Source organism: Amblyomma mixtum, chromosome 4 (assembly GCF_055824585.1).
Source record: "Amblyomma mixtum isolate Tamu chromosome 4, ASM5582458v1, whole genome shotgun sequence".
Lineage (NCBI taxonomy): Eukaryota > Metazoa > Arthropoda > Arachnida > Ixodida > Ixodidae > Amblyomma > Amblyomma mixtum.
The window spans coordinates 97,534,320-97,560,148 of record NC_143015.1 but is presented as its reverse complement, the minus strand read 5'-3'; the positions used below and the strand labels follow the sequence as shown (position 1 = coordinate 97,560,148).

General features: G+C 45.7%; 3 protein-coding genes across 3 annotated transcripts; 1 reads left to right on the top strand and 2 right to left on the bottom strand.

The window, feature by feature from the left end:
* Positions 1-845: 845 nt before the first annotated feature.
* On the bottom strand, positions 846-9,473 carry Sgsh (N-sulfoglucosamine sulfohydrolase). Its single transcript, XM_089587179.1, has 6 exons — positions 9,320-9,473; positions 7,679-7,945; positions 5,120-5,270; positions 4,671-4,909; positions 3,463-3,638; positions 846-1,494 (listed from the first exon to the last, which is right to left on the bottom strand). The coding sequence occupies exons 1-6, from the start codon at positions 9,405-9,407 to the stop codon at positions 874-876; spliced, it is 1,542 nt and encodes a 513-aa protein (XP_089443305.1). The 5' UTR covers positions 9,408-9,473; the 3' UTR covers positions 846-873.
* A 294-nt stretch (positions 9,474-9,767) lies between these two features.
* On the top strand, positions 9,768-18,165 carry LOC149347532 (etoposide-induced protein 2.4-like). The gene is made up of 2 exons (XM_089587180.1): positions 9,768-11,030; positions 12,327-18,165. The coding sequence occupies exons 1-2, from the start codon at positions 10,111-10,113 to the stop codon at positions 12,514-12,516; spliced, it is 1,110 nt and encodes a 369-aa protein (XP_089443306.1). The 5' UTR covers positions 9,768-10,110; the 3' UTR covers positions 12,517-18,165.
* Positions 15,901-23,719, bottom strand: LOC149347531 (myb/SANT-like DNA-binding domain-containing protein 1). The gene is made up of 4 exons (XM_089541595.1): positions 23,538-23,719; positions 22,935-23,055; positions 22,302-22,404; positions 15,901-15,965 (listed from the first exon to the last, which is right to left on the bottom strand). The coding sequence occupies exons 1-4, from the start codon at positions 23,717-23,719 to the stop codon at positions 15,901-15,903; spliced, it is 471 nt and encodes a 156-aa protein (XP_089397721.1).
* Positions 23,720-25,829: the final 2,110 nt, after the last annotated feature.

The window sequence follows — 25,829 nt, the reverse complement described above, 5'->3', positions numbered from 1 at the left end:
TTGAGATGCTTTGGAGGCAGAATCATGGTTCAAGAAATAGACTAGCTAGGAGGTGAAGCCAGAAAATGAGGTACTATACCGTTGAGAGATCTGAATTGCACCTCAGGGAGAGTGACTGTGCCTATATCAAAATCTGGGTGGATACTGCTACATTCTGATTAACTATGTTCAATTAATGTGGATTTGCAACACATTCCTGTTGAACTGTGGTGGCAAATAAGAGAAATTTTACAAGAACAGATATGAGCAAATTAAAAGTGCTTGTTTGGATTGGTTCTGTGGTGCAGTGAATTGCTGCATTTTTTAACCCCTTTGCTAAGGTTTAATTTTCCAGCTTTTTTTTTTTTTCCCAAGAATTGGCTTGCATATCATTTACCTTTTCCCCTGGCTGTGTGCTGCCTTATAGGTTGAATTCTATCATGCTTTAGAGCTGTAGCAGTCATTCAGAAGGCTTTGATAGCACTACGCTAGAATGAAATTGTGCCACTGGGAACTCTGTAGTGCACTGTACGCTGCAGTATCTTGTGCTGTGGGCTAAATGTTATTGATTGTAAACCTTTTACAGTAATTCATGCTCAGTTTGAGACTGTCACCACTTAGTTGTACTCCATCTGCCTAAACCATTTTAACCCTTCGTAAGGCGTGAACGCTATGCATATGTCGCGTACATACAAATGGTAAAATTGTACAAAGTGTGACACCAGAAATGGACTGCTGCTTCAACCATTGGTTTTGTAGATAATGGGGTACAAAGTTGTGGCCGGCAACTTCATATGTAACCGCACCAAGAAGGTTAAACCTAAAGTGGTCATGTTCTATCTAATCTCAACAGAGCATACCCTACCTTCAGCAACAAGATCAAACAGCATTTTTTTATTTGCTTGACCGCTCATTGTATAACGGTAGGCACTTGGGGTCCTGCTTGAAGGGCCCTGAATTTTCCAGGACCGAATGTGGGGCACAGATCCACGGGTCGTTGGTTGTCTGTTGCCACTTCAGCAGTGCCTGCTTGAGTTGGGACAGCATCGGAGCATAGCTCGCATTTCGAGCAACATTAAAGAGCTCGTTTGGGTCCCTCTCCAAGTCATACAGCTCCCACTCATCTCTGTAGTAGTAACTGTCGAGCGTCTTAGTCCAGTGGAGCGGTTCCTTGCGCTGCGTTCGGTTCAGAAGGTCCTGGAACGTTGGCGACACATAGAAGTCCTGGTCAATGGGGAACGGCATCTTGTAGTTGAGGTTGTGGACCAGCTTGAAGCCTGCAGAGCGAACTGCTCTCATGGGGTAGTACATGGTGATTTCGTGCAAGCTATGGCTTGTGTAGACGAAGTCTCGCTGTGAAGACTCTGGTGCCTGTTGAGTGGTAAGGAGGGGCAGTACCGAGGACCCGGTGAACAGGACGGGCTTCTTGAAAATGGTGTACTGGGGCACCGGGATGGAGAACCAGTCGAGGACTGTTGGCACAATATCCAGGAGGCTGACCAGGGCATCGGATTGCTGCGTCATAGTGAAAGATCAGTGTCCTGTGCTGTGAAAGGATGTTGAAGGATGTAGTTTGAGCCTTGTAGGGTCACTAGGGACAAGTCTTCCCAATTTTTATTCTTGGGGAAAAAAACATAGATTGTGTGGAACTTGGATATGTTATACAGCTGAGAAAATTGAATTTGAAAATGGAACACTTTTTTTTTTTCCCCTGCCACTGGATTAACACTCTTGATGTCGGTGATTCTCTGATCGCCAATGGAAGAGAATGTCAGGATGGCCTAGGTTCAAAGAACCGCATTGACCTTATCATAGCTTGCTTGTTCAAAACAGCCAGTTGTAGCAATATACCTATACTTTATTTTCTGACCTTTCCTAGCTATCTGACCACATTCTAATTGCAAAGAGAGTATACTTTCATTGACATCAAAACGTACAGTTTAGGCAAAGGTCACCTCTCTGTCATAAGAACCTTGCAATCATAGTATTTGCAATATTGTAATGCAAGTCAACTTTGTCCTTGGTGTCCAACTAACAACTTGGCTTCAAAGCCTCAACTTTGGAGCCTAGGCTTTCACAGAGCGAGTAGTACTCCGATTCATTCGAACTCCCATTATTTTAACATCCAGTTTCTTTGAAGTTGTGTTTTAGCGCAGTCAACATCAAGTGTATTAACGAAGTTCCCTTTAATTCAAGCTCCTTGTAATTTGAAAAAATCATCGCTCCCCCTTCAAATTTGGCGCTAATGAGAGTCAACTGTCCACTTAAAATTCTCTAGATTTGACTGAGTCAAAAAGGAGACCGTGGTTCATTTTAAGGTGTACAGACAATTTTTTGTTTTCCTTCTTCGTAACAATGCGTAAGACAGTAGTAGATATGGGTCATTGCATGGTATCTGCCTACAATCGGCAATTAAAAAAAAAAGGTGATGTAATCACAGCTTCGTCATTTTAATTTTCTACATCACCCAAGCCAGCCTGCCTCAGGAGCTGGAATGATAAGAAATGAAGCAGCAATTATATCGCTGTCATTTTGATCCCTTGCATGAACTGTACTGAACTTTGACATCGCATCAGTTAGTCTGCTGTTGAAACTGACGCAGCATGAGAGAATAAATTCAATTATAAATTATTTACCAGCCATAGGTGGATGCCACATGATGATTCACATATACCTGTCGTGCACATCATTATAAAGGAGAATGCGTTTCCAGTATCTGGTGCATATACTCCTTTACAGAAGCAAATCTCACCTTTCAAAGCAGGGGAGCACTGGCAAAAGAAAAGCCCAGCATAAATAGACAACAAAAATAAAGAACTACCTCTAAGTGGTCCTTTTGTTTTGGCTTGAACTGAGGCTTGGAGCGAAACGTTATCAAAGCTGCGGTTTCAATTCGTATCTGCAAAATTAGTTGATTAACTTGCTAGAACATAGTCAAAGAGCAAATCTGGGTCAAAACCATGTTGTTATCTTCTTCAGTCACACCTCACAGATATGCATATGTGGCATGTTTTCTTTCTGTTCCAGTTTATTTTGTTACAGTTTTATTCCAGTGTTCCAGTTTATATTTTTAACCTGTGTGACAAGCCACATAGAACCTTCTCAAGCCAGGCATACGAAATGAGCGCATGGAACGGCTGTTAAGATAGATGCCTCCATGTTTCTGTAAGTGCTGGTGGGGCTCTGGCAGGTGTTTCTAATTGCTGGTTTTGCTTGCATTGGCACTTTTAAAGGCCTGGGATAAGTTGAAATGTTTGCATAACTTCTTACAGAAGTGAGTGAAAAGAGGAACTTTGCAAGCCGTGTAGTCATGAAGTGGACTTCCAGGACCTCACAAAAATTGCATAATTTTTCATCGAGAAGGGTGGAAATAATTTCCATGCAATGTACACCTGTTGTTTACAAAAGTCTGAAATTAGACAATTTTCCTCTCCATGTATAATTCATGATAAAGATTGTGACGGTTCATGTTTCAGTTATCACCTTGCCAGCAGAGCCTGGTCGTGTTGGGTCATGGATGATCATGGGTTCTTGGATGCCAGGTTCATATGAGTTTGTCCGTCCGTTGGGGAACGGAATTCCATTGTCCGAGGAGTAGATAACAAGGGTGTTATCTCTCAATCCGGCGGCATCCAATTCTGACAGCACAAGGCCCACACCTGCATCACACGGAAAACATTTAGCGCTGTTTTTCTCTCTGTATGTTTACACATCTGTTCAGCACAAAGATGAGTAATAGGCCCGCATTGTGCTTCAGCATGTACTGCAGCCAGCTTATCAGTGCAATTGACACATTAATTACCCTATGCACAATCAGTGCCTGGATCTGTTTGTATATCAGTAGATCGTTTAGTGCTCTGTGCCAGGAAGCTGAACCAGGTAAATAAGTTTCGCTTGAATTTCGATGGAGGCGAAATTCTAGAGGCCCTGTAATGTGGGGTGACAGTGCACGCACGTTAAAAAACCCCAGGTGGTCGAAATTTTTGGAGCCCTTCACTACTGTGTCCCTCATAGCCTGAGTCTCTTTGGGACATTGAACCCCTAGAAACCAAACCAATTACCATTTTATGCCACATAGAGTCACTCTAGAACATAAATGTAGAGTTGTGCTTTCTGGAGCTATTTCTAGTCTATAAAGTGCATTCATTACTGAGGACATGTGTGCATTGTTTATGTCCATTCTTTGGTGCAATAACAAGAATTTATATGCTGGCATGCTGGCATTCATGCCTGTCCTCTAAATTGAACTGGGCCCAGTGTTACCACGACTGAAACCTGATCTCAAATTTAGCCACAGTACATCTCGGCTACTTCACAGTTGTGCAAGAAAGCCCCTGCGTAATGGATTAAAAACGAGTGCTGACGCATTTGTTCTGACCATTGCCATCCCGTAATCACGCAAGTCTTAAGCCACATGGTATGTTCAGATGGCACTGAATGTTTGTTTGCTATGCTTTGGATCAGGAGTTCTTAGCCTCAGGGAACCCCAACACCTTTTAAAAGGTGCTGACGAGCCCTGTATGTCTTGGCTTATATCGCGTCCTGCCTAACATACACACAAAAAAGAGCTCGTAAATAGATGTCCCGAGGACTGACACTCATTTCATCTCCAATCTAAGATCGGCTCGTATAAGTGCATTGTAAAGCAGAGCATACTGTGAACTGCAAAAAGCAGTGCAGAGACAACGTGCCTTGGTCCAGTCGTCCTACGGTCGTGTACTGAGCTGCTATGTCTTCCCGTGCTGCCGGCGTGTCTGGGACGAATGGGGGCACAAGTACACGTCCAGGGTCGTAGTGCTGAGGCGTCCAGTCTGGGATCAGCCCCATGCCAGGAGTGCCGTCGCCAAATTTTTCACAGAATGCGCCATACTGTGGATGGGTGTGGCCACAGCGGTGGGGGTCGTGGAAAGCAACATAGAGGAAAAATGGCCTGCAAAAAACATGGGCCATCAGATAACTGCTGTAGTCGGCGGTCAAAAACTGCACTGACTCTTTGAACAACTACTAACAACATTACAATGCTTTCGGCACACTGAACCCAGGTAGCTGACATTAATCCAGACTCCTCCTCTAGCGTTGCTATGCCATGCGTAACCACATCTATTTTTTTGCCTTACAGCTTTGTTGTTTGTATTTTTACCTTGTATCATTGGCAGAAAGGAAGCGTCGCACGAGGTGCTTGATCTTGGTGATGTTTCGTCCAACTTGCAAGATGGAATTGTTTTCTTCAGTGTGTGCGAAGTCAAAAGGGTACACTTCTTCGGGGCCTACATGCTTCTTTCCAATAATGCCTGAAAGAGATAAGATTACAGGAGCAGATTAAGGGTGAGACTAGTGAAGGTTCTCCTCAATGTTTACACAGCGGGTGAAAAGAATCCGCTCCTTTGCACTATAATGTTTGAAAGATGTATAAGAACAAGCAGAGGACTGAAACAATGTTTTGAATCCCCTAAAATAAACGGTTTCTTAAATCATGCACTATAGAACAAATAATTTCAATTCATGCCAAAAACAGCATTTATTTTTGCGGTGGGCATCTTGCAGTGAAATTTCTTCTGGCATTAAATGATGATGACATTGTGTATTGCGCTGCATGTTACTTCATGACTTCTAGCTGATTCAGAGAAAGTAGATTTATGTTGATTGCAGCCTTATACAATTAAGTAAAACCTTGGTCGCACGTCTTTAATGTTGACATGACACATATGCTGCATTCTTTGAAAAACAAAATATGTCAAGTATTGTTGCCTTGAACCACAAAATAAAGAAATCAATTCAGTAATGTACAGCATAAAGCTGAGCTAGTTGCACAGATGTTTACTGCAAACACGTAATTCTCAAAACACAATTGTAGTTCCTGTCCCTATGGCTTTCTATGGCATGAAAACAGTTTCAGCTGCTTTTTGTTACATTCTCCTGGTGCGGTACATTTTGTTCCTTTGCTTAATCTGCGGTGCAGAATTTTGATTGCACTCCTTGAGCGATGTACCTCCTTACAGCATGCAGTATATTAATATGCGATGGGGTTAGAAGATTTTGCATCATGCAATTTTTCGTCCATCAATCACAAAAGTCTCTTATTTGCACTGTGGCACTTCACATCATGCTGTTTTGCATCCGTTAATCACAAAAGTCGCTGATTGGTCGGGAAGGCAATAATGTCTCAAGGTCACATGACCACAGAACTGGTATCGCCCTATCCCGTGCAACCGGCCAAGGGCGAGATAAACAGGTTGAAACTGCTTGGGTAGATGGAGTCGATGGCATCTATGCCACCAAATATAGACGAAGACACAGTGAGATGTACGAGGAGGAACTGAACGAAGATATACTCGGCGCATGATTATGTGTGTGCCAATAAATATACGATAACAGTACCACATTGTGCGTGTGGTGAAAGAACTGACACAGACACATGTATAGAGCAACGTTGCGGTCACTGAAGCATGCCCTAATTTTTTGGCTGCAGCATTGCTGTAATGTACTTGCATTTCACATAGCTGAGATTGTTTTGTGCAGGCAACAATCAAATTCTTTCGTCATTTTTGTTCACTTACGTACCCTTTCATGGCCATGTCTATCTGTAGTGCAGTCCTTTTCTCAATATCCTTAAAAAACCACTATTTTGGATGACTATAGTTGACTGACCACCTGAACACAATATTCAAAGCACTTATATAAATGCTTGTTCTTACACAGCCATTTCTTGGAACTGTGTGCTGTGCAATATCATGACAATGAAAACAACTAATTATTGTTTCCAAAACCTGAGTTTGTCTATCACTGAAATAATTTTCTACCTGGTATTTTTTTTATTAATCTTAACTAACAAACATAGCGTTTAAACAGGACACAGAAAGATGAGGACAGGACGGGGCTACCTCCGTCCTCATAGCCCCATCCTGTCCTCATCTTTCTGTGTCCTCTTTCAACACTATGTTTGTTCGTTCAGATTATGTATAACCAACTGGCCCCACAGTGTACTCTGTTAAACTTCATTTTTTTTATTTTAGGAGTTTAAGGGAAGGATAGAAGTGGAGACTATTTCATGCACAAATAGGGTACATCGCGGATAGATATATATTAGACATAGAGGCTCTCCTGAACATAAAAGGTACTGCTGTTACTATATCGCGCGTTGCGTAAATCAGAGAAAATCGGAAAAAAATTCTTTCGGCCTAACCGCACGTTTGTTCGGGCTCAAATTTCGCACAGAGGTTGTATTTGGCGGTTAGTTTTGTTTTATACCACATTTAGGTGGGGTACTTGCCTGATTCGGTCAGAATTATTTGGAAATCCCCATCGTCTGTGGCGACGGAGAACCAAAATCGAAACACTTCGCAGCAATGGTACGCGTTGCGCCATCTCGTAGCCACCGGAGAAACGAGCCCTCTACCGAGGACGGCTGCGCGGTAGGGGGCTCGTTTCTCCGGTGGCTACGAGATGGCGCAACGCGTACCATTGCTGCGAAGTCTTTCGATTTTGGTTCTCCGTCGCCACAGACGATGGGGATTTCCAAATAATTCTGACCGAATCAGGCAAGTACCCCACCTAAATGTGGTATAAAACAAAACTGACCGCCAAATGCAACCTCTGTGCGAAATTTGAGCCCGAACAAACGTGCGGTTAGGCCGAAAGAATTTTTTTCCGATTTTCTCTGATTTACGCAACAGTCTGTATTTTATAAGGTCGTCCTCACCGGTCCGGATACCGTGCTGCGAGAGCAGCAAGGGCAGTGACTTGACCTCCTGGAATGACTGGAAACCATGTACGCCTTGATGAAGGCCGTACATGCCATTCTGGTGCGATGGCAGGCCGGTCAGCAAGCAGGACCGGCTCGGTGAGCAGCTGCTCACTGCAGTGAAGGCCTTTCGGAAAACAGTGCCGCGCTGGGCGAGCTTGACAAGGTTTGGAGTCTTGCAAACGGTGTTGTTGTACACACCCGTCTCGAAGCCACCATCATCAGCTGTGCATGGCAGGTGTGCAGGGCAACAAAGAGCAAAAATTTGAGACTGAAATAGACTTCATATCCATAATAGCGTGGGCTAATTACTTAAGATGACATTAATCAAGACCTGAAAAGTAATGCCCATGAGGACGGGAGATCCCTGTGAAAAATGTGTTGTTTAAATCCCATTGGTTACTTGGGTTACATTAATTCCTCTTAAATTTTGAAGGGGGCAAACTCCTTTCAATGTGGTGCAGTTTGCCCTTGAGAGAAACAAATTTCGTTACTCTTTCAGAGGCATGTTACAGAACTGTTGTGTTACAGCGCTCAGAAAATTTCGGGAGGTGTTCTGACACCGAAACGCCGCCCGTGGCTACGCCCCTGTAAATTCGCAATAGTTCGATCGATACGGCCAATAAGATTTTTTTTTTATTCGAGAAGCGTGCCATGAGGCAATACGGCCAGTTATCGTGCGCATCGTTTGATAAAGCGATCTGCTCCACACCGAGAGTGAACGCGTTTTTGCCGAGTGTCGAAACTCGTGCCACCGATAACTAATCAAGCAGCAGCTTGCAGATATGAATTTAATCACTAAATGAAAGCGCAGGGCCTTATATATATATCATCCACGCTGGACTATGGGCGTATATACCTTACCGCGCAGGACCGGAAAATGTTTCGCAAGCTGGCTCCAATGTAGTTTCTTTTATGCGAAGCATACTACTTTAGCTACCACTTCAGCCCTTCACCGTGGTTATGCACCTCCAAATCACGTGACATGATGATGCCACACCACGTGACACGATGACGTCACGGCAGTGGAGAAACGGGGGCCCACCTCGCGCCGTCGCTGTGGTTGTGCGCCTCCAAATCACGTGATACATGACGTCACACCACGTGACACGATGACGTCACGACAGTGGAGAAACGGGGGCCCACCTCGCGCCGTCGCTGTGGTTGTGCGCCTCCAAATTACGCGACACGATGATGCTTCGCATTCTCCAGGCTTAACCAAGTTAAGCCTCATCCATTTTTTTTAAGGTGGTGTAGCACCACTGCTATGCATGCAACGAACTAGTATGCTGTTGAGTGTGCACAGACAAAGCATTCGGCCGTACGCGGCCTTAGTCAAGACCCATCAGTGCAATACTTGACCGGAAATCAACAAACGAGATAAAAGAAAGCAACCTTCAGCACCCCACAGCCCATCTACAAAACAAACTCGATTACTTTGCATTTAAATCTCCCGCTAATAATGTCACGCTATTTGCCGCACTTTTCTTCATAAAGTCGCGCACGTTTCGAAACAGCAGTACTGAGCTATGTTGCAAAAACAAACGTACGGAAATCTCATCGACAGAAAAATGCAATAACGTCGTAAATATATCTCACCTAGGATGATGAGGACGTTTTTGCGACCGCTGACCACGCAAAACAACGCGGCTAGCGCCGACCCTAAAAGGATAAATCGACCGTTCATATCGTCCTACCTTGGTGCCTTGGCCAAGTGACTCGAGAGAGTCTGGCACACGTTTTCCTTTCTGTTGCTTATCAGAAATAGCTGCGAAACAAACAGATAAAGCGAATGCGCGCTGTTGTGAGACAAGGATTAAACGGTTTCGGTTCCTGTTTTAATCGGCGCATCGACTAGCACCCCAAAACATTCTCATGAGTAAGCAAGGCCGAAAGCGACTAGTAAATAAAGATAAAAATGATAAATGTGTGGGTGTTTGAAGGAAAAGGCGAAAAACGAGGGAGTGGCAGGAAAGTGATTATATTTTGCTGCTCAACACGTACCAGGAGGCGCTGCACGTAAATACTAAATATATAATGAGCATACAGAGTCAGCCGCAGACCCTGGCAACTGAGAGCTGCGCGTGTGTATGTGTAAGCGTGTTTGTGATTGTTGTGTTAGTTGTGTGCAGTAAGTCGTGGTTGTGTGGTGTGTGCGGCGCTGCTGTTTCTTCCAGCGTGGATTTTATTTCAAAGTCTCCCAAATGTGCGTGTGGCGGGTGTTTGTTGTGTGCGAATGTGCGCGCCAGGACGGTAATAATATTAACGTTCGCGGAAGCTCCGTAGCGTAGCTGGAAGTGTTGGAAAGGGTGCGGAACTTTCCTTGTATTTGTTTTTTTTTTTTCTCGGAACTCGCTTCCTTGCAGGCAGGGGCTTGTTGTGAGAGGGAGATGGAGGACTTCAAGTGCAGTTCCGTGGGTGCTATGCGCGGCTTCTACGATGCCGTCGTGGGCACAAGCATTGTGAAGAGCTTAGACGCCGAACAGAGGAAAAGAGCAGCGGCCAGGGCTGCTGCTGCGTCATCGGCACCGACCACTGTGCTGGCGCTACGCAGGGCAGCCGCTCAAGCAGCGGCCTTCGGTGCACCGTCGGCCCAGCCACCTTCAACGAAGAATAGCGGCCGCGAAGAAACTCGTGTGTCGTACCGCCTCTTCCAGTGCATCCTCTTGAACGGCGGCGTGTTCGGTGCGAGTATCATCGCCTTTAATTGCGTAGTGCTGGCGTGCGTCCATTCTCTCGTCGGCCTGTTGTTGGGCGATCACCACAGCCCGGCAGCGCACGGCATCTGGATGTGGCTGCAGCCGCTGCTCGACTACACGTTTCAGACGCTGTGGGTGCTACCGCTGTGGGCGATTAGCAGGGTAGTGAATTGCCTCTGGTTCCAGGACATCGCCGACATCGCCTTCCGCTACATGACGGGCGCTCGGCAAGCACCCTCGCCGGGCCTGAGTCGCGTCCTCACCGACGTCTTGTACAGCCTCATAGTGCAGTCGCTGTTCTTGCTTCAGGCTTCCATCGTCGGCATGCTCCCCTTAGGCAAGATCGCCGAGATCGTGTACATAGTGCACCTCAGCCTGCTGTACTCACTCTACTCGTTCGAGTACTGCTGGTTCAACCGCGGTTGGGAACTCCACCGAAGACTGTCGTTCATTGAGGACAACTGGCCTTACTTTGTGGGCTTCGGGATGCCGCTCGCCGTGCTGACGTCGCTGCCGTCCTCGTACTTCATCAGCGGCAGCATCTTCTCCATCTTCTTCCCCCTGTTTATGCTGAGCGCCTACCGAGCGACGCCCATGACCGGTACAGTTCGGTAAGGGCCTCGGGCACATTGTGCCATTGTGTCATTGTCATGTGCCATCGGGCACATTGTGTCAGCCTAGCGTTTTCGTTGCACCCGAATGTTGTCATGACACAGCAGACACCACTAGCACAAGCACCCACCGTGCGAGCTATGTTCATAAATTTTCCGCGTCGCCGACTAAAGGTTCGTGTAATTGTTGTGGGTAAACAGTTCAGTGTTTGTGACCCTTAAACGGACTTATCACTTTTGCCATGTTTGCTGATCGCTGTAAGTTATCTGTGTCAGCCAGTGCAGTAACTTCCTTGTTCCTAGCCTTGGCATTAGACCTTCGACGTTTCGACACGGTAGTCGCTGCCCTGACTAGGACTTGACATGCGAACTTTGTTTTCTTGTTGTTTTGGCTGTCTTCCGCGTATCTTAGAACCCCCAGCGGAATCTGTGCTGGTTTGCCAGCCCGCGATATCGGCCATCCGAGCGCCCTATTGCCCTGCATTGAATCATTGAATGTTATGGGGACATCCAGACATAGCATTGCAAGACAGGCACAACCTGGGCAGTGGACAGAACAGGCGCTTTCCTGTTATTTTTTCCTGTTGTGCTTGCCAATGAATACTGTTGTCACGCAAACATTTGCATCTTTCAGGCATCATTTTTAACAGAGTAAAGTTGAAGTGGACAGTTAGAACAGTTCCATGGACCATGCGTGAAATTCTGCAAATTAAGCTGAGAAGTACAGGTGTCTCCATCTGTGATGTGTCTCAACAGGTTTTGGGGCACGGATACCCCAGGCTGCATTATGGCGCCATTCACTTGTGAACAGTGATCAGTCCTTTTTCTTGTAGCCATTTTGTCGCGAGTTTGAATTGAGTGTGAGAAAAATTTTGACACCAATTTTCTTGGCAGTAAATGCATCATTTGCAGTTGGGCAAACATCAACACAGCTAGGAGATGCCGTAGAAGTTATACTGATACGAACAAAAAATTGGGTGGTGTAGTCCGCCGTGCCTTCCTTTAGTACTAATGACCACACACTGCTTCTCTTACGCAACCCACTGCAGTGGCTTAGTGGTTATGGTGCTCGAATGCTGTCTTGGAAGGCATGGGTTCGATCCCGGCTGCAGCAGTCGCATTTCATTGCAGGCGAAATGCTAAAGACCCATGTACTGTGCGATGTTCAGCGCATGTTAAAGAACCCCAGGCGGTCGAAATTTCCGGAGCCCTTCACCACGGCGTCCCTCATAGCCTGAGTCGCTTTGGGACGTTGAACCCCACTAATACTAAAACCTACTTCTGTTACACTTCCAGGTTCCCTCTCAAGTTGTTTTCTCCGTCCATCTGGGTGTCCAACGTCATCTTCAGCCACATCACGGCAAACTGCGTTGTCAAGCCTGTTCGTCGCGTGGCCACACCTCAGAGGCGGTCTGTAAGTCGGGAGCACAGAAGGCACTCCGCGTCGCCACGCGCGCCACGTCACAGGACGGCTCCTACTAGCTGATGGAACCAGCTGTACCATGCCTTGGGCACTGCTCGGTTTTCATCAACTCTGGAGCACTCGTGCTCTGAAAGCTTGACGCAAGCTTCCGCCGCACGTTTGGCCCTGCTTCTTGCGGGAATGTGCGACAACCCTTTCTTTGCAAAGCGGAAGTGGCAAAAGCACTGCGGCCATGGAGGAAGCAACGCCGTCGAATAGGAGCGGCCATCAATTCTTGAGCACTCTGCTGCGGATTTCTGCTGGGGCAACCGTACGAATTGCCACGTCTTGCTTTGGGCCTGTATTATTTACCTTTTACTGACGCATGGCTCGAAATTATGAGCACTTCTTGACGCACCATATAGTTCTGGCTCGAAAATTGTTTGTAAACTGAAGGAAAGAAATGCGTGCCATCGTAGAGTTTTATTTTTCTTAAGCTTGTTTGTTTCCTTGCTACTGCCATTCTTGAGGTGAAGTTTTGCTGTCAAAACAGGAATTGGTTTCATCCGCATGGCAGTAGTTGCGTACACGTCATATAAAGATTACCGAGGAGGCATCGATTCGTTTGCTTCCTATCATCTGTCGTATAGCTGGCTCTGTGGTTCAAATAAAGACGCGCTATTATTGTTATAAACTGTGCCGCATCTTTTTTTTCTCTCTTGAGGGTCGTAAGTCTTGCACTGTTAGTCGCATCCTAAATGCCAATGGTATCCTGCTTGTTTGCTTCTGCGATGCAGGCAGCTTGACTTCGCCAAGCTGCCTCGCAGTGAGGTTGCTTTGTTGAGTTCCAGTGTACTGTAAGCTTTCCGGGTGTCCTACGTTACTTTAGCCAACGTTTAAAATCGTACCATCGCGCAATAAGGACATGCAGCCCGAACCATATTGCTGGTCTTTCTATGGAACAAATCGGAGTGCTGACGCGATAGTGTTAAGGAGCTCGTGTCGCAGAAAATGCGTCGGCGTCACTGACCGTGAGCCAGAATTCTCGAAGAAGCAACCTGGGAGGCAGTTGGGGCACCTAGGTCACGTAACCTTGTGGCTTCAGGGCAACCTACCATCCAGATTGTGAGCAAATTGCGCACCATTGCTCGGGAAGAGCAACCTGGGTCGCGGAAACCCTACGCACAGCAGCACCTGTCATTGCAGGCCAGTGGCGCACCGCTTAAATGCTGCACCACTGCACCAGGAGTGGTATGAGGACTCCCAGAAATCTGTGAATGTTAAAGTAGAGAATAACCAATCCTGCATATACGGGCATTTAACCTATAAAATCTGTCGTGTCATACCCTTGCGCCAGAGCTAAATGTGTCACCTCCAATTCCTTTTGTATACTGTCCAGTTGTGTAGTGAATGAAAATTAAATAACTGACTTTTCAGTCATTGTAGTCGGAGCGAGAATTTCAGTGGAAAATTGCAGAGTGCCCCAGAAAATGCCTAATTCATTAGTTTTCAATTCGATATGTGCTATTCATATCTTACTCTCAATGCTGCAATCTCGGCTATGTGAAGGCTGCTGCTGTCCACATAAAAGGTTTCAGACCTTCACCTCTTAAGGCCCTTTACAACAAAGGGCTACACTAATGCCATGCAGCTTCGTTCCCTGTGGCTTTGAACAAAATTACCCGATTCTCGGAGGCCTTTGCGTTACCCGTGTGTCAAGAGAGGTGTTTTCTAAGACACTGGAAAAGTTATTTCAGTTGAACAAATTGCTCAGGTGGCTTGTGTGGGAAAGTACTGAGACTTGCCCTGTATAATCGCAGACAGTGTTGCTGGAAGTTGCACTTGTGTGCCAGCATATATTTTAAACCTCGGTTATCATTACGTGAGACACCTAATATTTTCCACGGCATTCCATGCCAGTGATCAGTAACAGCGGTAACATGTTATGCCCGCCATACTTGGTGGCACGAGATGGGGTGGTATTAATTCTTTCCGGTCGTCCCACCACAGTATTTGTGTTCTGTGGTGTTTCGATTTGCAGCACTATGAGAGTGACTAATGTCACAACTGCTTTTGTACTCATCTCCCACCATTATCGGTTCTTCACTGTCATGTTGTTTAATTTCACACGCCAGCCTTTTCAGTTTAGTTTTGAGCATTTTTCTGTGCAGTAACCCGTGGTAGCTTGAATTTGTGCTTCCTTTGCGCTCTTTACTACGCGCCCATCTGTGGAGCTGACAGCTGGTTACTGGACTTTTTTTACCTCCGCCTCCTGTGCTTCACGCTCCTCCTTGGTGCATCTGTTTGCTGCAGAATGTCATGTGCTTGGAGCTGTCGTGGCTGTTTGCAAGGCCTGTTGTAGGCAGGAGTGCCAGGCTACTTATCGTAGCATGAACGTGGGACCACATGCCTTGTTATTTGACATGGTCAGGCTGTACTGTCACTGACTAGGGTTTACAGCGTGTAATCTTATTCCAATGGCTTTCGGCAGCACAAAAGCTTTTTGTATATCGCAGTGCACACTGAGATTCATACATTTCTAGCAAACTTTTGGTGTCAAATGATTATTGCTTAGTGCGTAATGCAACTGTAGTGCTTTTTTGTGGCTTTTTTGGACATGGTGTTCATCATTATAGATGCATTTCCAAAGCTTGGTGTTACCCGCCACTGTAGCGTAGTGGCCAAGACATTCAGCTGCTGATAACAAAGTTGTAAGATAGAATTCAAGCTGTCGCAGCTGCATTTCAGAGCAGGTCAAGTGTAAGAACACAAGATGTCAGTGAATGTTTACAATCACAGGTGTTCACTGTTAATCGGAAGCCTTCTCCTATGCCTTTCGTAGCCCACATGAGGCTTCGAGACATTAAACCCCACATGCTGTACGATGCCGATGGTATTGATGTCAAGACTGGGAAATGTACTTAAGCGAATAGATTTGCTGCCTCAATGTTGCTTGTGTTTTAGTGTCTTCTGGTTTCGTAGGCTTCCAACTTTTTCCCATAGCCATTTAATTGGGTTGTGTACTCAGCGCAACTGAAATTAACAATTAATTGAAACATGGTTATGCTAGTCGGCACCGTTGCCCATGCTGGGAGCTATTTCTGCTTTTATTTTTTCCTCAAAGCAGTCTCATTCTTTTAGAATCCAATCGAATTTTAGTTCAAAGCTGATAGCAGTTCAGTCTGTAGCTAGTGTCTAAAAATTCATATGATGGAAGTGACCGTGCACAAAAAAGTTTGCTTGGAAACTGGCATGTCGAATGTCCGGCAGTAGTTCACATCTGTCTGCAGTTGAGCTGTCGTTGAGCTACCTGTGCTGCCATCTGGTGTACACTGCTAGAAAGCGAATGCAAGGAGTGGATACCTGGCAAACTCTGCTAGCCTTCAGCCCAGCATGAACTTTGAACGTTTGGTTGCTGGCTGGATCAGATTCCGTATTTCTCTTTGCACTTTGGTCAGATATGGTGTCCTATATGCAGCAGTTGTCCGGAGGCTCTAGCGCTTGCAGCTGGATGAGGAAGTTGAGGGTTCCGCCTGTAAGCACAAACCTGTTTGGGGTGTTTGTAGACAGGTGTGGGAAAAAGTAGGCATGCCGTAGTGTGCATATGTGCTGTAGGCTGTACATAGATGTGCCACTACTAAATTTTTACCACTCGTGACCTGTGTGACAGTTCCCTATTTGGCCGGGAGCATCGTGTTGCCGAGCAGCATTTATCGATGCCTAATGTCGAAGCCAGTCTTGTGGAGCATACAGAAATGAAATTGGAAAACATTACAGAGAGAAAAGCCCAGGCCCCTCGCCTCTGTATACTGTAAGTTGCAGCCGTACTTTATAGGGGCTCTGATAAAGTTGCGTTATGCCTTTGATGTTAAAGGACGCGGCTTCACGAATATCCTCCAACAGGAATTTTATTTCATGCGCTTTGTAGGAGCTGAGTTATCTGTAGTTAAAATTTGAATTTCAGTGGATTTGCACCTTTCCTTCTCCTCTCGTCACTTCCCCACCGGGGGTGGAGCTTCCTGATCTGCCGGAGCTACGCCGTTATTGACCATGGTCACGGTAGCTGCCTCACGTGTGGAGGAATCTAACCAATAGCCATCTCTCAACTGGTATACGCAGGAGCGGTGTGACTGAGGAGGGCATGAGCGTGAAAAATTTGTCGGAAAGTTCTCGCCAACTGTCGCGTGTGATTGTAGGCTCTCTGCTGCGTGCAGAAGTGTATTATTTGGCTCAGGCATTCATGACAACACAACGCAGTGACTGAACGAGTTGATGTACTCTCTTCTCAAGGTGTTTCAGGGCACCTTTAAAGACTGTGCGGCATCACTGGACGTTGGTCAACTTGTATGACAATATTTGTCTCAACTGTGGCTGCTGATTTGTTTACCCTACAAAAGAGTAGCGGTATTATCACTTGGAGTTCGCATGTGCACAGTCTAATTGGGAAAACGGTTTATCGTACAACTTGGTACAGCACTTTAGGCCTTCAGGTGAAAGGCTTCCAAATGCCCTCTTGCATCCACTACCAAAAACTCATTTCCACATGCTTTCAGAGGAACAGTTGTACTTCTCTGTTGTTGGAAATGCCATTGAAGGCACGCTGAGTAAATGCTTTACATGCACTAATGTATGAACGCACATTTTGTGTGTATTTAATGCATAGAGAAAACAATCGGTCACTGTAGTGTGCTTAGGACGGTACCAAGAAATCGTGTTTTGCTGTCATTGCCAGTGGAGGCTGATGTAGCTGATTGCTAGACAGCTTGTGACGACGCACAGACTTATTTGCCTCAAACTGGGCGTTGTCATTTTGTGCAGCCATTGTGCTATTGTTCTCTTGTCCATGCAATGTGCCTTTAGTCAGCGTATCATACTGCTTCAAACTTAGTACCAGCCTCTTGTTAATACCAGTGTGCTGCCTCCCTCATAATGACCACAATGTCCCAGCAGGCTACAAATGCTTTATGGTTCAGTCTGTGTGATCTCCTCTCTATAGTGGAAATTTGTGAGTTTAAGATGATGTGCTTAATTCCTTATTAAATAGCAGTGGTGTATATTGTATTGGCTGGCAGAAAAGCAAGTTTTTATGGCCACAGTGAAGTGATAGCTATGATGAATGCTTCCCGAGTCAACCTAGCTTATGGTAAGCACTGCCATGAAGTCAGAGTAAGAAATGTTGGAGGGTGCTTAGTCATGATCACACTGCACAAGGTTTAGAATGGGTATCCAAAGCTTTTGTTTCAGTTTAGTTTTATCTAGGCTTTTTTATTTCCGCGAGACAACTCACGAAGCTTGGACTTTGCAGTGTGTAAACTGTGCAAGGCAGTGTTCATTGATTGTTGGACGACGGTTCAAATTACGATGTGTGCGTGTTTGTATTGGTGCTGGTGGTATTATTTAAATACTGAGAATCTGTGATCTTGTAAAGCAGCGTGTACATAGAGGAGTGCCTCTTGCTGGCGCTCTTTTTTGTAAGAGAGAGAATCAAATGTGTGTACATACCCTGATTTAAGCAGCTTGGTTGGAAAACAAGAAAGCCTGGCTGTTGTGTATTATGCATGTCCTTTTATGTGATGGGATTTTTGTTTGTTTCTATGCCATGTATGCTGTGTACTTTCGTGTGATGCAGGTGTTGCATGTTTTTTTAATAAATGACATCAGCCTGCCGTCAGCCTCGACCTTGTATAAACACTTTTCCTTAGGATATAAATAAATGTGCAGAATTTCGCTCAACACATGGTCTCATTGTTTGGCAGTCATGATGGTCTGTTTGAATAGGCGCACTGCCGATGGTGGCCTGTGCAATGACATGGCTTGCTTTGTTTGGTGCGGTGTGTTTATGGAGATGTTTTGAAAATATGCTCATGCGCAAGCTTTCATCGAAGGACTACACAGTGGCTTATGTGCGTTGACAGCTTGCTATGGCTGTTAGCTGGTGCTCGTGCGTCATAGGCTGTTCATCAGGCTCACAAAGCCAGCTCAGCGTATTTATGGAAACTAGCCATTCGATGGGTTGAATTTGTGACCACATAAGGGAACAGCGAAAAATGACAAGCTGGGGCAGCAGTTGTTCAACCAAGCACCGCAGCTTTCAACAGACATCACTGGGTGTCACCATGCACTGTGTGTAGTATGTTCCAGTGAAAGTTTCAGGCATTGCTGTAGATGTACTATGTACATGTTGAAGGAATAGAGAAGCAAACACACTGTGAGCACACAGTCTCGAGACGCACTATCATTATAGCTGCAACGGGTTCTCGATAGATGAAGTAAATATGAATTTGGTTGTTTGTGTCGCATTTCATTACCTGTATGTTGAAGCACTGCACCCAGATTTTGAAATTATCTATGATGTAAATATGTACTGTCCGCATCAAATTAAACAAGAACAAGACAGTTTAAAAGAGAGCAACAGAATGAGCATTTTGTTCAGAGATATTGCATAGTAGGCTGCAGTGGATTAGGAACTGGGGATTAATAGTAGCCGGTAATGGCCACCTTGCATACAAAACGCCACAATTCCCCGAATCCATTCCTAGGTTGGTAAAGCAGGTTGTGCAGTGCTGCTAACGGCAAGTCTCCAGGCCTGGGCTCTCCCACACGAGGTGATCATAAAGGTCTCCTCATGCATGCAGGCGACACACCTTAAGGGGTCACTGAAAAGAGTGTTTGAGGGTGGCTGTAATACACATGCATTAAGTAGAGCATAGGCCACCGAGGGCTTATGCGATGTACAAGATCTCAAAAGTGAGCTGATCATTTACAATGTAATTTTAAAAATTCGCGCTTCTACGCCTCAGGGCGACCAGCAGTCCGGGCTTTCATTAGTTCGCCTTACCAACTCTTTCTGACGTCACGCAGCTACCATAGCCGCGGCCGGGAGCTGCTCCCCCCTCCCCCGGAGAAATCCCGCGCACGGCGGCAGCCGGCTGAGGAGCGCCGACATTTCAGTGTGCAGCGCTGACGATAATAGAGAGAAAGGCGCGAAAATTCAAATTTTAACTACAGATCACTCAGCTTCCACGTGGACACAGCTGGCGCAGCGGCGGTGAGTCACGTGGCTGACACACCTTTACTACTTCACTTGAAGGTCAAATGTACCGCGCCGATGACCTTGGCTTGACGCGGCTTGTAAAGCTTTCGCTTGAAAAGCACTAAAGCCCCCACTGACCGATTTCGCTGATCTTTGTATAGAGCCAGCTTCCTTTTAAACCGAGCCCTGAACCAAAATCGAAGTGAAAACAAAAGCACTAGCGCACCTAATTCGCATTTGGCCTAACCACGCTAAATCATCCGTCGTTTTTATTTTTCACGAGCACTGACAGTGCAGCACGGGCGACGTAAGCATTTCGCCTCTGGTTTCTGCAGCTCTCCTGTCAGCTCCCTGTTCCATTCAAAATCGCGCCGCACCTCGGCCCTGAAGATAGCGGTGATACGACGTCGAACATCACTAAGAACCCTCTGAGGAAAGAAAAGAAACAATCATTCAGACTGTTACACGGGCGTTTTCAACGGCAGTTCAGTTACCCCTCAGTTGAGTACTTCAACTGTCGTTGAACTCAACTGGATTCGCTTGCTGTTACACGAGCACGTCGCGTTCAGTTCAGTTAGCATACTAACCACGTGACATCGCATCTATAGTAGGATACAACTTAAAAAAACAGCAGTTGCTAACACTGTGCATCGGTCCGCGGCGTCCTGTATTACTCCGCTGGCCAGACGCAACTGTAAACGAAATCAGCTTTTTAATGTTTGACTATATCAAACAATGCACCTATCAGAACTCTAGAGCTCACAGCTCTTTTGTTGTGGTAAGAGTCTTGTTTACGTAACAAGAAACGTTTAGGTAGCGGAATACTTTTTTGTCGTGGAAGAATTCTGTGCGCGGAGGCTGAATGGGGGCGGAGCTTCACTGCAGACTTAAGTTGTATCCGACCATAGAGCGAAGTGAAAATAAAAACAAAACAACCTATACATATTTTTTTGTGGAGTAAATAATTGACGTGTACATATTCTTTCCTATAGCGACAAATTTTGTGTATTTTCTTTTGCTTTTGGGTAAAAATTTGCGTTACGATGTCGGTTCGTAGCCAAGACTATCCGATGTCGGTCGGTTCGCTGCTCGTCATCGTTCTTTTTCTTCTCACTTCGACTGCTCGACGCACACGCGATGTCTTTGAGTCGGTTGGCGAACCAGCGCGATCGTGATCGCCGCGATGAGCTGCTGCTTCTTCTGGTTCAGCAGCAGGCTTTGGTTTCGGCCAAAAGATGCGAGCTGCGCGCTCTTCTGCAAAGAAAAGCCACTATCAAAAAGAAGAGGCAAGCAGCGGAGAAGCGGTGCCGCTTCCTCATGGCATGCGCTATCCACTTGCGGACGAAGGAGCCACGAGTGTGGTCACTGCATCGGCCGCCGTCATGGTACGACACCACCGTGCCAACGCTGTCGGAGCAAGATTTTAAGGCAAACTTTCGTCTCTCAAGGCAGACGTTCGCCTATGTTGTGAGTTGCTGCAGGCGGCTGGAGAGAGTCGACACGAACATGAGAACGGCCATCTCGTTGGAAAAACGCGTCGCGATCTCTCTGTACAGGCTCGCTACTTCGGCAGAAGAAAGGACTGTGGCCAATCTTTTTGGAGTCAGCCGCCCTTCTGTCAATATCATATTCCGAGAATTCTGTCACATCGTTGTGGAAGAACTTGAGTCTGTTGTAATCAAGATGCCCACAAGGCAAGAAATGCAAGACCACATCCGTCAGTTTACAGCGGTGACTGGTTTCCCACAAGGGTTTGGTGCCCTTGACGGGTGCCACATCAAAGTTTCACCGCCTAAAGAGAACGCCCAAGATTACTATAATTACAAGGGGTGGTATAGCATCATTTTACTGGCACTTGTAGATCATAGTTATAAGTTCATGCACATGATTGTGGGATCTCCTGGGAAAAACCATGATTCAAGTATTTATAATTGCACTCTGATACCAAAGTTAGCTGATGCAGGCTACTTTTCTGTGCCAGCAAAGGCGATTGGAGGAGAAGAGGTTGGAGCTGTGATATTATGCGACCAAGCTTTTCCCCTACTGCCTCACTTTATGAAGCCGTACCTTCACCGGCACACTGGGGATGAAGCTGTCAGCATCTTCAATTACACTCTGTCGAAAGCAAGGCGTGTGGTAGAAAATGCTTTCGGAAGATTGAAGGCAAGGTTCCGAATTTTAAAGGGATTAGAATGCGACATTCGCAATGCCAATTGTATTGTTAAAACGTGTTGCGTACTTCATAACATTTGCGAGCAAATGCGCGATGAATGTGACAGCCACTGGAGTGAGGAACTTGGAAGTGAGCTCCCACAGCCAGTGAACGTCAGCAGCACCACAAGTGTACCCGCTGAGAGAGTTCGAGGTGCTCTGGCAAGGCATCTCCTGGCCATGAATGCGTAAGTATCACCACTCTCTGCTTTGGAATCTTTTCACACCTTATAAAATTTATATAACGACAAGTGGTTGTGCATCATCTTACAGGAAAAACTGTTTTATATTGCTGTGCAGTAATAGACTGTCAGCAACAAAAAAAAAAGACGTGCTCATGCCTTGACACTTTATTGATCTGGGCTTTGAAAATACCTAGATACAACTTTCAGCAACTCTCTCTGTATGTTGTTCGCCTCTTGCTGCAAACGGTTAGCTTTTCTGGCTATTTTTAGTTCTTGTTGAGATAGCAGAGCTGCTCTTTTGGCCTCAGTTTCATAGGCATTCATGAGCCTGTCGAATGCAGAGCCTCTCTTGCGCTTTTCTCTGTGGTTACTCTGTCTTCCATTCATTGCTGCTGCAGGCCCATCTGAAGTGCTGCTCCCTGCCAGGGATGGGCTCCCACTTTCACACACCTCGTCGGTGCCCAGAGCAGTTGTCTCCGCCACCTCTTCTTCTGCGGACGCCAGCACTTCTGCACCGGCTGACATTTCTGTTACCAGTTCCACCTAAAAGAGTAACATTGGCATAAGCAACCCAGTACATTTCCTTGTGCAGTTGTGTCACATTGCTTTTTACTGCAACTTCTTTCATGGCCTTATTCCATGAATAAAAGAAATGGCACTTGCAGAAACTTGTAGCTTTACCAGTACAACATTCATTGCTGACTCTTTTGCACTATTGCTATCTGTAGTTGTTCAATTAACGAATATTTTGCAGACAGTTTTTTCTGTTGACTGTAATGCCATACAGGGTATGGTGCCATACAGCAAGACAACCATAGCCGCAAGACAAGCATGCAATAATACCGATCTGTTTTTCATCATGCATGTGAATTCATTGCTGCCAAGGTAACATTCTGTGCTATATGGCTCAAGCTTCTGCTTGCAGCTTCGGTATCTTTATTATGATATTGGAGTACTCTTCAAGTTTTAATCCAACTAAGCAAACCTACTGCGCCTTTGCAAGAATAAAACGGTTTGTTTGATTTAAAAATCACATCCCAATCTTCACCTCACGGAACACATAACTGACACACCTGTAAACTTTCTTCCAAGAGGCTTCCGTCGTTGCATGGAAGCGACCCCAGAAACCTATGCAGCCGGTAGAAATAAGGCCACTGGATGGCCCCAGAACCGGTTGCGCATCTCACGCGCTTTCTGTAAATAAAGAGAATAAACAGCAGTTGCCTCATAAATTTGGTAGCAACATTTCTTCTCATTCAAGGTATTGAGTGGTAATGTACGGAACTATGTGGTTCTTTCGGTGCACCATAAAAATGGACATTTCGTTGTTTTTTTTTTACTGCGAGCAATGCACGAACAACTGTGGAACATTATTTTATTTAAAATTGATATTCACCGAGTAAAATCAAGTTTCTGCAAAACCAAATCAAGTTAATCAAGTTTCTACCCCCGAGCAGAAAGACACATACTGCACGTTTCCTGCGCATTTTCTTCCCATTAAATTAAGGAGCGGCGCAGACAAAAGTCGGCGCACCTGCCCAGCGAGCAAGTGCCGCACGTGGTACGGCGCTGGGCACCGTGAAATGCGCTTCTGCTAGCTTGGTGTTGCTTTCGCTACAAAACGCTTTAAGCAGCAAAGTTTTGTATTGATGAATTATTAACATGCAGTCACTTACCTGTACTGTTGATTCAAATTCTCAAGCTTCTGCCGCACCTGCTTGACTGTAACGAGACAGCTCATGTTGGCAATCAGCTCGTTGAAACGCTCAGTTATCTCCGAGTACACTGACGCGTTATGCTTCTGAGCGCGAAGCTGTGGGGGGTAATCTTCCCATAGATCAATGAGAAGATTCGTCATCGCTTCGGTCCACATGAAGCGCCTGGCCACGACGGCGCCGCACTGCGCCGCTGCCGTACATTGTCCGGTCGCTTCCATGCTGCTAATGCGCTGTTCGCACTTTCGCGGGATAGTCTTAAATCACGTGATCACATGGTCACGTGATCACAACACAGAACCAAGGTAGACAGAACCTTGGACAGAATACACGCTAATAACTAAGTAAACCTCCATGTTGTTTTGTTTTATTCTTACATGTGTGTTTAATGCGTCTCCAGTTTTATTTGGAGTGCTTTCTTAGTTTCCTGCTTTGCGCATGCCGCAGTACACTGAGCCAAGACAATCCACTACGGGAGATTTTTTTATCCGTTGGACGCCATCTTGTCAGTTGGCCGTTCAACTGGGGCCCCCGATCTCAGTCGAACTCAACTGCCGTTGAGATCTGAACGGCAGTTAGCGCTGCCGTGTAACACTGCTAACTGCCGTTCAGTTCAACTGACGGTCAACTGAACTGTCGTTGAAAACGCCCGTGTAACAGGGGTATAATAAGCGTGTAACAGGGGTATAAGCAATCATGGGCCAGGATTGCCCCACTGTTTGCCATTGCTGGCTGTGCCATCATCGAATCCTGGCTATCATGGGCCATGTTAGCCAGTGTTGTTCCACTCTTTGCCAGAATTGGCTATGCCATTTCCGGGAGCTGGCTATATTGGCCTAGGATTGCCACCGCTTATCCAGTGTTCAAAGTATACTGGCAAACGTTGGTAAACATTGTGTCATCCATTAAAATGGGTTCAAAATTATTTTTATTGTCGAGTACCATATCGGCAGTTCATAATTTTCGAACGTGCTAAAACATGCGTCTAATTGGGAAAACGGTTTATCGTACAACTTGGTACTGCACTCTGAGGCCATCAGGGAAAGGCTTCCAAATGCTCTCTTGCGTCCAGTACCAAAAACTCATTTCCACATGCTTTCAGAGGAACAGTTGTACTTCTCCGTTGTTTGAAATGCCATTGAAGGCACGCTGAGTAAATGCTTAACATGCACTAATGTATGAACGCACATTTTGTGCGTATTTAATGCATAGAGAAAACAATCGGTCACTGTAGTGTGCTTAGGACGGTACCAAGAAATCGTGTTTTGCTGTCATTGCCAGTGGAGGCTGATGTAGCTGATTGCTAGACAGCTTGTGACAACGCACAGACTTATTTGCCTCAAACTGGGCATTGTCATTTTGTGCAGCCATTGCGCTGTTGTTCTCTTGTCCATGCAATGTGCCTTTAGTCAGCGTATCATACTGCTTTAAACTTAAAAATGCTTAATACCAGCCTCCTGTTAATACCAGTATGCTGCCTCCCTCGTAATGACCACAAACAATGTCCCAGCAGGCTACAAATGCTTTATGGTTCAGTCTGTGTGATCTCCTTTCTGTAGTGGAAATTTGTGAGTTTAAGATGATGTGCTTAATTCTTTATTAAATAGCAGTGGTGCACTATTGTATTGACTGGCAGAAAAGCAAGTTTTTATGGCCACAGGGGAGTGATAGCTATGATGAATGCTTCCCCAGTCAACCTAGCTTATGGTAAGCACTGCCATGCAGTCAGAGTAAGAAATGTTGGAAGGTGCTTAGTCATGATCACACTGCACAAGGTTTAGAATCCAAAGTATCCAAAGCTTTCGTTTCAGTTTAGTTTTATCTATATTTTTAATTTCCGCGAGACAACTAACGAAGCTTGGACTTTGCAGTGTGTAAACTGTGCAAGGCAGTGTTCGTTGATTGTTGGACGACTGTTCAAATTACGATGAGTGCGTGTTTGTATTGGTGCTGGTGGTATTATTTAAATACTGAGAATCTGTGATCTTGTAAAGCAGCGTGTACATAGAGGAGTGCCTCTTGCTGGCGCTCTTTTTTGTAAGAGAGAGAATCAAATGTGGGTACATACCCTGATTTAAGCAGCTTGGTTGGAAAACAAGAAAGCCTGGCTGTTGTGTATTATGCATGTCTTTTTATGTGATGGGATTTTTGTTTGTTTCTATGCCATGTATGCCGTGTACTTTCGTGTGATGCAGGTGTTGCATGTTTTTTTAACGAATGACATCAGCCTGCCGTCAGCCTCGACCTTGTATA